At 40.3% G+C, this 13552-nt stretch overlaps 1 protein-coding gene across 4 annotated transcripts in view; it reads right to left on the bottom strand.

The window, feature by feature from the left end:
• Window positions 1-273: 273 nt before the first annotated feature.
• sulf2b (sulfatase 2b) overlaps window positions 274-13552 on the bottom strand; it is a 119769-nt gene continuing 106490 nt past the window's right edge. For 2 of the 4 annotated variants that reach the window (XM_088937404.1, XM_088937403.1), the window contains 13 exons: window positions 13149-13205; window positions 12586-12715; window positions 10067-10268; window positions 9011-9263; window positions 8572-8668; window positions 8025-8119; window positions 7133-7192; window positions 5454-5626; window positions 5083-5225; window positions 4155-4278; window positions 3626-3659; window positions 3189-3242; window positions 274-2649 (listed from right to left, as the gene is read on the bottom strand). In XM_088937404.1, the coding sequence (XP_088793530.1) occupies window positions 2619-2649; window positions 3189-3242; window positions 3626-3659; window positions 4155-4278; window positions 5083-5225; window positions 5454-5626; window positions 7133-7192; window positions 8025-8119; window positions 8572-8668; window positions 9011-9263; window positions 10067-10268; window positions 12586-12715; window positions 13149-13205 (1453 nt within the window). In that variant the 3' untranslated portion in view covers window positions 274-2618. The remainder of the gene's footprint in view (window positions 2650-3188; window positions 3243-3625; window positions 3660-4154; window positions 4279-5082; window positions 5226-5453; window positions 5627-7132; window positions 7193-8024; window positions 8120-8571; window positions 8669-9010; window positions 9264-10066; window positions 10269-12585; window positions 12716-13148; window positions 13206-13552) is intronic. The other 2 variants (XM_088937405.1, XM_088937406.1) reach the window with 1 other exon arrangement.

The following is a 13552-nucleotide window of genomic DNA, read 5'->3' as shown; positions in this document are numbered from 1 at the left end:
GTTTTGTATAGAAGTGCATAAAATTAATAAGGGGAGGCTTGTGTTGGTTGATCTTTCGTTTCTGGTAAGTTTGAGTTGCCAGTTTTAAACTCTGTGGTTTCTTGGCTATGACACAGGTTATTTTTGGTTTTACTCTTGTAGTTTGTCCAGTAATGCCAAACCTGCTGTGCAGTTATTGTAATATTTCAGATTCTATCGAAATGGCTATTGACTCTTTTGATATAATGCAGAGTCCTATTGTTGGAAATTAGTAATAAGCACACCGGAGACTGATTATAGAAATGGGATACCTAGGCATTCAACACTTTATTCACAAACTCATAAACTATCAAATGCTCACTGATAAGCCAAAGAAAACATGTATGCAAGATTTATATACAAGTCTTGGTCTGTTTATTTCCATTTAAACTCTTTTGTCAGATACAGTAGTCCCTTTTAAAAGTGCTTACCAAAAGATCCAAGTTTTTTTTTTTTGTCTTGAAAGAAAAAAGAAATCCAATTTTTGTGAGAGACCTTTGTAATTCACTTCAACAGGCTCTATAAAAGTACATGGAGCTGAGATAGGCAGTTCTTATCCGCAGAAATGTTTGTGCATTTGGCCAATAACCTGTCCTGTTTGCGGACCTACAAAATTCTCAAGGTAATACTGTTATTTTTTAAATATTTTTTGTTATGCAGAACACTGTTGAATATGCCATCTTATCTCATTTGTGTATTATAAAATATATTCTGACATTTATATTAATTGCAAAACATACATTCATATACATACAGCAATTTAGTATATTTGCTTAAACTGTCATAGCACCAAAGTATAGCGAAGACAAAATTGCAGGAACAGCAATCTAACATTGTGACATTTGTTACATACACTTTTTTCTAAGAAATAGACGTAATATGAAATTGACAAAAGCAATTACAGTATATTGTGCTTGGTAACTTAGATTATCCTTCAGAGAATGAAAGGCCAATACTGTACAAGCTGAATAAAACACTTCTAACAGTGATGAATCTCCATTAGGCCTCCAGTCATCCTTCTTCACATCATACTCTGAAGATTCTTTTAAGTCTGGCATCATTAGTCATTTCTGTGGAAATTGCTTAAGTCTAGTTGTGTCCCAGGGTTAAACTAAGCAATCAATATCGACATAATCCAAAAAATGAACAAGTTACTATCATCTTGCTCTGTGCCACTGTGTTGTGTCTTAAGAAGACACTGAATCTCCATGTGCATTTACTGGAATACTATTGCTTCTTAAATAATGCCCCACATGCTGAGCTACAGTATGTGAATTCATCATAGTCAGTTACTTAGTGGAATATCAAACACTTGTGAAAATTACTCTCACAAGAGTATTTAATACACTGGATAAAAATAATTTTAAAAAAGGCAAAGCAACATCCAAAACAAATGGCATTGAAAAAGAAAACTTAATCAAATTGAATGTTTATGCTGATGCATCAGCTATGTACGATGCTGCTGAAATCAGTACAGCAGTCACTGCATGCGCTGTTAACTTGGAAATGCATTCAGACAGGAAGTGCAACCCCTGTGGTCTGCTTTTACAGGGCAGGTGACACGTCTTCCTTTTTTAAAAAGTAAATACCCCCTAAACTGAATGCCAGAATTAAAAATCTGTAAAATCCAAAGTGCCAAGAACACTACAGCTGAGAAAAAGAAATATATAGCCACACTCCAGAAATCTGAACAGGTATAAACATAATACAAAAGCTTCCCCTGTCACCAAAATTATATTAAAGATTTTTTTTACTTTAAGAATTGAAGCCTTGGTAACATTTGTTAGCCACGAACATTAATTACTTCTCAAATTTACTTAAGTTGCTAGAAGTCTAAGACCATCTTAAAAAGAGGATGAACATTATTATGAAAAGATTTTCATCCCTTGCCTATGCAATTTAGTCAGCTTGAAAACATGGGGTTGTATAAGGAGGGTGTAATTCCATCTTGGTATAGTCGCAAATTCCTTGATGAAACGGTTTCGCAAACAAAACTGTTGCTTCAGTCGGACAATTCCTGCGTGTCCTCTCCTCTGAAGTGACTGCTGTTACAGGAAGTGTGGGTAGCACTCCTGGGAGTGGGGCTGTGACTCTCCAATTCTTCTTCCTCCTCCTCCTCCTCCTCGTGTGGAATCTGATTGCCATCCTCGGACAGCTTGTGGAGAAAAGCATGCAACTCTCCCTGACTTGAGCTGCTGCCCTCGTCTGGGGTGGAGGGAGGAGTGATGGTCTCTTCTCGGTCGAGCCCCAGAAGGTCCCACAGAGCCTCTGCAGCAGCCTCACGGAGGAGGAAGGCTGGGGTGGCGATGGTCAGGTAGAGAGCGGCGGTGGATTGGCTGGTAGATGCCAATGCTGGATCTCCTTCCTGCCCCAAGTAGGTCCCAGTGGGCTTGTGTCGGATGTGGCGTCTTCTGAAATCATTGACGTTGTCCAGCAGTTCAAACATTCTATCTACAGCACCCCCAAAATTGGTCCAATCTTCCAGGCTTACGTTAAAATTCAGTTCAAGATCGTAGGCGTGCTCGTCAAGTCTGTACAAGGTTTCAAGTTCTAACCAGTTGTTCTCTCTGGAGAAGTTCACAGGGTGGGGTTCAAAGGGCCTAACCTTCCCATCCTTCCCAAATCTGTCCCCTGAAAAACAGCAAGTGGGTTATTACTTCACCAATTCCCCTTTTATCATACTAGATGCTCACGCTTATCCAGGGTGACTTAAATGCTTGATACTGTTGTACAGACACTACGAAAAATTACAATCACGCTCTGCCAACACTTTTTCAACAGAAAAGGCTTAACTAATAGTAGCAGGGTATTAAATCGTTGACTTTTTCCACAGATTTAATTGAATATTGTGTTTTGTTAAAACAATCAGGTTGTTCAAAATGGATGTTAGTTGACTAAAAAATATGAGACGAGGACACTTCACAGTGACTAAAATTAGATGAGATATCAAAGTAGCGAAAAAAGCCTCCCTCTGAGGATTAGGCTTTGTTAAATGTCTTCATGTTGAAGAGGTGTTGGGAAACAGGCAATGCTGAGAGCTACAGAAACCATGGGGTCATGCATTGAAAAAAAGTGGTTATAAAATACTGTCGAGCGCTGCATGCAGAAAGAAAAATGTTAAAGATCCTGGTGGCACTGTGATGAGACAGAGTGATATCCTCCCAACTCACAGCGATTTGGAAGTGGGTTTCTTCATTTTTGGCCATTTTCGACGATGAAACTGCCTGATGTACAAGCAACAAAAAGACAAACCGTTAAGCTGCCCCCTCAAGCAAATAGAAGCTGCTGGTCACAGATCAAAAGTTCACACCCTCCTTTAAAGCTGGATAGCAAGTACTCATGCAAGACAAAGGGAAAAGGCACAATTCTTAATAAAGCAAAAAGATTAAGAAGAACTTAATAAAGATTGTTGTTTTAAGTTTCAAGAGTCAGGGTTGTTTTTAAAATGAAACAAATGCTTTGGGGATATTTTTAAAGAGCTCTAGCATTCTCCTATTTATTTTTCCAGGGGTTATTCTTGTTAGTAAATGCTACTTTTCTGTATTATTAAACTGAATTTGTTTGTCAACACTGGGGGAAGTGAAGGTTTTACTTAGTGAGCAGATACCTGTATTCATCAAAGCTTCCTCCCTCTTTACCTCCTAAAGAAGAAACACTATGATTAGTTAACAGAAGAAAGTGACAAAGATGACACATTTACGCACTCTATTATGATAACTTGTGTGAAAGCCTCCTTCTGTATTGCTCCAACATTAAATATCTTAAAGAAGACAACAGACATCCTAAGAGAAAAACTAAGAAAATTCTGCTCTCATCTTTTCTCCAATGTTTTACTATTCATGGGCTATGGAAAAAATGACACTTTTCTGCTGAACAAGCTCAGTGTGCAAATGCCCCAATTGCTCTTTTTTTAATCTTATTAAAGCTGAAAGACCTGATTCTTTTAAAGGGGGGGGGGAAACAGATTTTCCACGCCAACAAGAACATTTAGGTATACATCGCATGCAAGTTCCTGTGCAGACGGGGATGGCTGAAATTCTGTGCAGCTTTCCTTTGTGGTCACGTGGCAGAACTGAGCCAGAAGAGCACTGGGGCCTCGCGCTGTTCCACCAGCCTGGCTCGGGTTTGGGGCTTACCGATCTCCAGGTTGCGGGTGCGAGGGTTGCACTGCTTATGCCCCTTGCAGCTGCGCAGCTCCATCAGTTGCACGTGCAGCTGGTTGAGGACGTGGCGGTCCAGCGTGTTCACTGCGTTCAGGAGCTGCGGGGACACGGGGAGAAACGCTCAAGCCTGGAGTGTAAAGGCAGGCTGAGAATTGGCTGGAGGACGAAACAGGTGAGTCTTCACTTCCGCAAGTGTCGGAGGACTAATTTTGCTATTGGCTACAGTGCAGGTGGACACCCTATTCTGTTAACCGGTTCCTCCAAAGAAACATTTAGGAGCTGTTTTCTTGAAGGACTTGTAGAATATTTTATTAAACAAGCAAATATTTGCAATATAAGAAACCTTAACATTGCCATTTTTAAGATGGCTATTCACAGTGACTATAAAAACTATGGATCATCGTTTATAACAGCCTAGATACTTTTAATCAGAAACTGAGCTGTCCCTGTCCTTTTCCCAAAGTCAATGTTGATAAATTCTATTCCAGACCTGGAATTCTTCTATTAATGTGATACAAGACTGAGCAATTTCTATTCACTAACCTCTCACAGTGGCTCAACCTCTGCTCCTGGGTTTTTTAGTGCAAACAGATGCAGGTCAGGGCCTGACAGTAAGAGTTTGGAAAGAGAGGGACTGGTTTTGGATGTGGCCCAGAGGCCTTAAAAGCAAAAAAGGCATCTTAACCATTGCAATTTCTTTTTTTTGCTTTGGTAGTAACTAAAAGTTATTACCCAGTGTCAATATATTAGAAAACGCTAGTGTTGCCTTCACTCAGTTAAGATTCCAAAAAGTGTCAGCATAGTGCAGACCAGACCATTCCAAGCACTTCTTTCATTGGAGCAGCTGTACAAACTCCAGTCATTGAGCACTGGTGCTAACAGTTGTATTTGAGATCTCTACCTGGTACGGGTCTGTGTTGAGGTCAAAGTACTCCAAGAAGCCCGTGGCAAACTCGCAAAACAGGAAGTTATGAGTCTCGTTGATGGTCCTCATGCACCAGTACGTGTTGTTGTTTGCACTTGTGCAAGCGCAGAAGGGACCCACTGAAAGAGAAAAACCATACGCCAACTTCTGAGTCGCCCTCGATAAAATTGTATGTCGTAAAAAAAAAAACCCTGCCTCGCATGAAGCGGCCCACACGATTGCGATTTCATATGTGCTGCTTGTGACTGAATTTCATTTGTTGAACTGTAAAGCTGACATGAAGCCACAGACCTGCAAAACAGTTAAGCCAGTTAAGCTTTGTTTCGGTTCGTTTTAAATGGCCTCACTTGTCCAGAACGGAGCAGTCTGCCAGTGCTGGTTGTCGTGTGTGAAGCAGGTGAGGCCCGGCATGCTGCAGGTGTCATTGTTCCTCAGCCTCTTGAGCAGCTTGCGTAGTTTCTTCTTGCGTTTCTGCTCCTTCAGCAGCCACTGCTTCTTGTCCTTCTCCTGCATCACTTTCCTGGGGCGACAGAGAGACAGCACTGAGTGCCAGGTCACATCGGAGAGCTCCTCGAACAGAAAAGCACACGCACGCATCCCAAAACTGGGCACGAGTGCAAGGAGGGAACATGGGCGAAGTGGTATGTTTGCAAGTGTTCATTTCAGCATACAGATAAGTCAGAAAGGCAAAATGGATGAAGATGTCCTCATAGTGGATGGAGGTAACCATAAAGTCTGATTACGCAATGACCGATAAAAGCATAAACTGTACCAGCCTCAGCTATCCTGGGATGCTCTATTGAAGAAATGAACTGAAGAAATACCAGTTTGGAAAACGGACACTAAGAGGATGGTTGATGAGGAATTTACAAAATCTTAAAGGGAATAAAAATATTGACCACCAGTGGTTTCTAAAACACCTGCTTGAGCAGCACATAGGAAAATCAGTGCAATCCTTTAAACAAACACCTATTACTGCACAGAGCACATCGTCAAGCCTTTTTTTGTGATGCGAGATACCTTTCTTTCTCTCTGGGAAGGCTGGGCTGTCTAGTTTTCTTGTACACTTAACACAACACAGTCCTAAATGCAAGTCCTTAACTTGTCTGCACTGTACTAGGGTTAAAGTACATACTGAGAAGAAGGTGGATTTGAGTATTTCCTGCTTCTAATCAACTGTGGTCCAATGCAAATGGAATTGGAATATTAAAAAAAATGGTGGCTAATGAAAATATCAGGACATTAGAAATATCTCATTGTCTTGTTGTTTACAAAAAAATCACTTTCCAACAAGCCTGTTGCCTGAGGCAGGCTAGAAAAATTAGGTCCTAGGTGAGCATTTCATGTTCCTGTAAATAGAACTTTACAAGGATCACGGTGTGAGGTTACTTAGGAGCTTCTCCACTAAAGGAGTTGAGATATAAATTTCTAATATGTATTCATATGTAATTTTATCAAATTTCAGAGTTTTGTGTTAAATAATGAAATTCAGCAGCAAAAGCAAATAGTAATAAGACTATAATAATAAGAGCTGAAATGAACATACCCCCAGGATAATATAGATTCAAAGGCTGAGATATTAGAATATTAAAATGGCTGAGAGTTATGAGATTCTTAGTTTTGGGCAAAACTTTAATAATAAGCTTCTGTTTATAAATGACAGAATAAAGTTCTATTTAAAACAGATGCAGACAAGCAATAACAGCAGCTCAAGGTTATGTGTCAATCTAAAACATAGGTGCACATACTCAGTTCATTCAAAGGAGTTTAAGAGAAAAATCTAGCCCTGTCACAACCATAGCAGGTCACAATCTTTTACCTTATTTGTGTTTTACTAAACAACATCTCTCTTGTATTCTTTATATTCTCATTTCCAATTCAATTATTGTTCAGGGGCATTTTGAATAACTAAACGTTTCATAGCATTTTAAACTTTGTCCTTGAAAAGTGCACATTTCCTCAGTCTCAAAAGAAAGTAGGTCTCTTGACATGGTTATAATGAGAGACAGAATGGTTCTCTCCTTACCGAAAAGGGTGAAGGCCACCTCCTTTATGCTTCAGTTTTCCCTTGTGCTTAGACTGGTAGCTAAATCATAAGAATGAACAAGATTTAGTTGAAATTTGTATTTCTGGTCATATGCCTGTCACAGAAATGTGAGCTTGTCTATTCAAGCCAGCATATCATGAAGCCTGTACACCATGGAATAATGAAATTAAATTACACACACAAATGGTGACCATGGAGAATGATAGTACCATTGTAAGGAAGTCCATGATGATATAAATATGTGAAGGCAATGTGGTGCACACTTGAAAAAAGCTATCGAGCATCACCCTTTATTGTCTGTGGGAACGCCTTCCTTATTTGCATAGGTATCAAATTGTATGGTTCAATGGTGCAGTGGTCATTATAGCAGTTGATTAAATAGGCCTAACTAACTTTATAAGGTCATAGAACCTTTGATAGAATGAGTATAATTAATAGAGAACATTTTGTCATTTGTAACGCGTAACATTTTTGTATAATGCTTGAAATTAAAACTGAAATTTGAAAGTTACCAAAACGTTTTTTTTGTAACATGTTCAAATACCATGCAGAGAAATGCAAAGTCTCTGATATTCACAACCTTACTTTCTGCTCTTCTTTGGTGAATGAAGTATAAGGAGACTGGAGTTTAACTGCTGCCAAAAACAGGTTTTTATACAGGATATCTTAGATATGTGCAAACAATGTTTATTTTATCGTTCAAGAATCTATTAATATGGAGATTATATAAGACCTTGTACTGGTCTGCCATACCCTAATTTAAGTAATTTGAACCAGTGTAGATTTTTTTCAATTCCTCTTAGTTATGCCTAAAGGCATCCTGTACCTGTGGCTCACTATTCCCTTGAGTCCCAGTGTGTGACCCACTCACCTGTACCGATTACAGTCACAATCCTCAGGACGGGCTCGCTTAAGGTGCCCTCTGACTTCCCTCAGGTTCTTTATTTTGGTTTGCAGAGTTTCGATCTATCGGAGACATTAGAACACACCCTCAGTCATGCCCCTTGTTTGTATCGCAGCGCATACAGGGGCTAGAGCATGAACAATCAGTTATGGTGACAAAGGAAGAAGCCCAAGGCAAAAAGATCCAGATGGGAAATCTCTCTTGACCAGCTTAAAAAAACCTGAAAACCCTCGAATACATAAAAAGAGGCTCCAAACAAAAGTATATCTCCAGAGGAAGCAGACTGATCAATCCGCAGCAGTCCCTAGGAGATATTCTGGAAATGGGAAGACCTGTAGAGAATGTCTGTGATGATCTCTCCATGATTTTAGTCACTGTCAGTTAAGGAACACAGAAGAACACTGCGCAAGGGCCACTAGAGGACAGCTTTTTGCTTTCAGCTGGGTTCTCTTTTCTTCTTCCTTAAATACAGTATAATGAAATCATTAAGAAAAGTAGCACGAAGGGGACCCACCTCATGATCAATATGCAATTTGTGATCCTTCCACGCCTGGAGTGACTTGTATAGACCTACATCACATTTCACCGTGTCATTAGCCAGTATGGAGCACCTGTAGGACACAAAAAACAGCACAACTTCTTTCAATGCAATTCCGCAGGCAGACTGTTTTTCCACAGTTAGATGTGATGAATCAATTCTTCCTTACAGGGATAAACAGACCTGTTGCATTTACATGTAATCGCACCAGGTGCTTCACGAACCTAGCTGCATACAAGCCAAAATTAAGTATTTTCTGTCTTGAGACTGATGTTCTCTTAAGACACTCGATACATTTTGAAGTTTAATGCTGCCGTCCCACGGCATTATATTTCTATATTGAATATAAAAATGCTACAGCTTTTATCAAAAGTGGTACAGCTGACACAAGGTTGCCTTTGCTTGACTTACTGACCTGTGAGTGACCTTGATGGAGGAGGGCACCAACAGATTGTTGCTGACGCTGGGGCTGTTGGTGCCACCCATCCCGCTGAAGTCCTCTTCTTCATCTGGCGCCTCGTCCTCCAGAGTGTGGCGCCTGCTGGTGTTCCTGGGCGCAACAGGTTGGTAGCCGTCCTCCAGCTCCACAGTAAAGAGCTTGCCATTCAACTCCACCGCCACTGACCGTGACAAACGGTTACGGGTGTAGCTCTTGTTGGCTTTGAACTCTGGAGTCATGAGGGAAAACTGATTTAAAAAAAAATTCTGTTCTGTGTTTTCAGCACCAATCTATAATACCAGTACTTCTACTTTAAACCGTAATGATTATCATTATAATCACTGTCTGCCTCTGGAATGGTTTTCTCCAGTTCTGTTTTATGTCCTAATCGGTTAATTAAAAAGTACCTGTAAAACCTGCACAACTCCAGCTCTTGAGTGCTAAAGCAGCTCATCTTTTATAACATTTTTAAATTGCTAATGCTTCTACTGCCTACAGGCTACCACTAGATGGAAGTAAAGCATATTTATAAGCTTCTTTAAGAATGCTTAAATATAGTGTCAGCTAAATCTATGCTGATGTCATACGCAATTACTTTACTCCGCTTATTAGATATTGCATGCTTCTGCAATAAGTAGCAAAGCTGTGCTTTTGCTATTTGCACAAATCCTATAGTATGTAACTTACAAGAGTTTTAAGATTGTTACCTTATGTATAACTTATGCACAAGCCTATTACAATAATACACAACTGAATTACTGATTTATTTCTTATAAAAGCAGTTTGTGTTTGGAAAGCTGCCAATCATAAGAATTTACAGGCTGTGTAAGCTCAAACTGACATTGATTTTAAAACTCAATGAGGAGGAGTCTGAAAACTTGGGAGGGACTCTTTAATATGTGGAGGAAAGTGAATTAATGAAAAACATATGGGCTGTAGAACTACTGTACCACACTACTGAGCAAAACACAGGAGCAATAATATGTCAAATGTGTTATAAGCCAGGTGAAGGTAAACAATCAGCTCACTTACTCTTCTTGGTCAGAAGTTTCTTCTTCTTGAAGGGGCTGATTCTGTAGTCGGCAAAATCGCAGTCACAACCTCCAGAGCTGCGGCCATAGAACTGGGACTTCATGCTGGCCAAGCCATGTTTGCGGGATACAGACTGCGTTGCCATTCCTTTGCACTTATGCAGTCTGAGCTTGCCTGTGGGGTCTTCCACACACTGCCATTTCTGTTCAGAAACATAGGCCACAGCACCTTGAGCCCAGCACCTCAGCACCACTGAGCTACAGTATTTCTCCTTTACACCCATGTAATGCAATATAATTGAAAAGCATCTAAAAAGGTCCAGTGTGAACTTGGCATACTTTAGAAAACCTTCAAGCACGTAATGACAAAGGACACCATTTAAAAGAAAGAAATTTTTATGCAAAAGAATACTTTGGTTTTCTAGAGTTCTTTCTTTTCCTTCTAATATTGAACTCACTCATGCACCAAAAATGAGTAGTGATTAACATTAAAAGATGGCTCTGTGGATACAGTACTTAATCAAAAGGAATATTCTTTTTTGTATAATGATTTATATAGCAAATCTTCTGAGTCACATTCTATGTTTTTTCAGCTCAATTGGGGAGATAATTGAACTCAATTAACATACAGGTACAAGCTCATTAGCAGGTGTTAATCTTAAAATCCTCGGTTCCTGAGAGACTGAGGTTTTCTCTCAAGAAGTTGATTTCCTGCAGTTACATTTTCTGACAGATTTTATATCTGTTAAGGTTTTTATATCAACAAAAAATCATAATCTTAAACGCATAAAAAAAAAACCAAAACAAGCGAGCAACTAAACCCTTGGGGTTTATTTCTGCCTGGAGAACATGCAAAATCCAAGCAGATACCAACCCAGGAATTGAATCCAGTGCAGTGAGGCAGGATTGCTAACCACAGCAGCACCGTGCCACCCACTTATAATAAGTCGATTTTAAGATAACTTGTACTACAGGTAGTATTGCTGCTGAAGATGGAGATGGGGGAGGGGGGGGGTAGATAATTTCCTTAGGTGTAATGACCCGAAAGTAGAAGATGCTTCAAGTGATTGCAGGCTGCACAGACTTAGTTGTCAAAGACGGTGTAGCTAATGCCATCTCACTCCTGACATAGTGATGAATTACTGTGGTGGCTGAGGGACCCTCCTGTTAATGGAAACCCTTTCTAAACCTCATCTACTTCCTTAATATTTTCACAGTGGCTGATTCTTCCCACTTCATTACACTCTACCTGCAATGCAAATGGGAAAAGATAGACAAGTGTATCGGGGAGTTTAATGTTCTTGCTGTCATCAAGGCAGCGTCTGTGATCAATGACTTCTCAAATTGCACCGTCAGATTCACAGCAAGTTAAACTCATTTGCTGCGTGTGTTCATGCACTGCAGTAATTGTTCTGAGTAATTCAGGACAGTTAATTATAGCGACTTTTATTATTGCGGCCCTTCCATTTCATACAAGTATGTGATGCACGTGCTGTGTTTTTTTCCTTTAGAAGCCAAATATTTAATTGATTACAGAAACAGAGTGCTGGAATGGGGAGCTGTGTCAGCATGCGACAGTGGTTAATTCCACGCTGAAAAGTGAAAGAGAAAAGTTCACATCTGGTGAATGCCCCAGCAGCCAAAAAGTTGTGTTCTTTCTTTCATTTTACTTTCCAGCACGGGGACTAACTGCTACATATTACAAACCAGAATGCTGTTCTGATAAATGGATCACAAATTGTAGTAAGCACTATATGAAAGCCTCTGGTGGAAACGTGGCAGAATTTCAAATTACGATCAGCACGTGTTCTTAAAGAGGATGGTGGATATACCACCACCAATGTGCAGCCCCCACCTGGATGATGCAAGGGAAGCCATAGTGCGCCAGAACGCTCACCACACATCAGCCATTAGTGGGGAGGAGAACAGAGTGATGAAGCCAATTCATAGATGGGGATTATTAGGAGGCAAAGGCAATTGGGAAATTTGTCCAGGACATTGGGGTTACTCCCCTACTCTTTTTGAGAAACGCCCTGGGATTTTTAATGACCACAGAGAGTCAGGACCTCGGTTTTACGTCTCATCCGAAGGATGGTGCCTTTTTACAGTATACTGTCCCAGTCACTATACTGGAACATTAGGACCCACACAGACCGCAGGGTGAGCGCCCCCTGCTGGCCCCACTAACACCTCTTCCAGCAGCAACCTTAGTTTTTCCCAAGAGTTCTCCCATCCAGGTACTGACCAGGCTCACACCTGGTTAGCTTCAGTGGGCTGACAGTTGTGAGTGGCAGGGTGATATGGCTGCTGGCATAATAGTAAATGCAACAACTGCAGTGGAGGGTCAATATAAAATTGTGGTTTTTGTAAAAGAATGGAAAAGGCGGAAAGAATTTGGAAAAGACTAAGATGATGCTGGCACAGCAGAGTGGGGGAGTGATGATAAGAGTTAGATGCAGACCCCACAGAGCGAGTGGATGTGCAGAGCTCAGGTGGAGACAGAAGTGTGCAGTGCTTTACCTGGCCCAGCTGCTCGCAGGGTGTCTGGTACTCTGCACGCTGGCAGAGGTCCTTCACACGCTGGTACTTGGGCAGGAAGTTCTCCTCTTGTGCAACTTCCTTCCCATCATTCCTCTTGTGCAGCAGCTTACTGCGGGAAACAAAAAGCACCATTGTAACCTGGAGGATATGCGTGCTCTAAATTTAGTGTTTTCCCTCATCACAAAGAAAAAAGCATATAGTAAGAACTTACAAGAACTATATTCGTGGGTGGATAGCACGGAAGCTAATAAAAAACTGATCTACAGATTGATATACAATTGACCACAATGTTTAAATGGAAAGTCATATTAAAATAAGATAAAATTTTACTGAATTATATGTATAAATTCCACTGCATAGTTAAACCTCATGGGTATAAATATCAGATCAACACTCTTTAGTTTATTATTAAAAATCGGTACTTGTCTATCAATTGACTTTATTAGTAAGATAAGCTCCAAATTAATACCCCAGCTGCCTTAGAGAATCAGCAAAACAATATCCGTGTTTTAGAGAACCCTGGCCATTTGCTAAAGACTTACCCTCTTTCCACAAGGAAGGAATCTCTCCACACTTTTGCCTTCTTATTAAACTGAAATCTAAAAATGAATCAAGAGACAAGAAAAAATGAAATTAGGCACAACACACTAGTCAGTGCAAGAAAAACAAATTGCATACTTGACTGCCATATCTGCATGTGACAATTTATACTAATTTATACACAGAGCAGCAATTTCTAGGTTCAGTACGAGGATAAACCGACTAAAAAACTCTAAACCATGGCAAATATTTTTCCATCTCTTATCAGAAATCCACTTATTCCAGGCAAGGATCACAGAAACTTGCAGCCTATTCCAGCAGCACAGGGCACAACTACACTTTGGACAAGACGGCTGCCTATCACAGGGCACACACACAAAGGAACAATTTTTAAATAGCAGTTAAC

This window comes from Atractosteus spatula, chromosome 19 (genome assembly GCF_055471065.1).
Source record: "Atractosteus spatula isolate fAtrSpa1 chromosome 19, fAtrSpa1.hap1, whole genome shotgun sequence".
In the NCBI taxonomy this organism is placed as follows: Eukaryota; Metazoa; Chordata; class Actinopteri; order Semionotiformes; family Lepisosteidae; genus Atractosteus; species Atractosteus spatula.
This window is presented reverse-complemented; position numbering and strand designations above follow the sequence as displayed.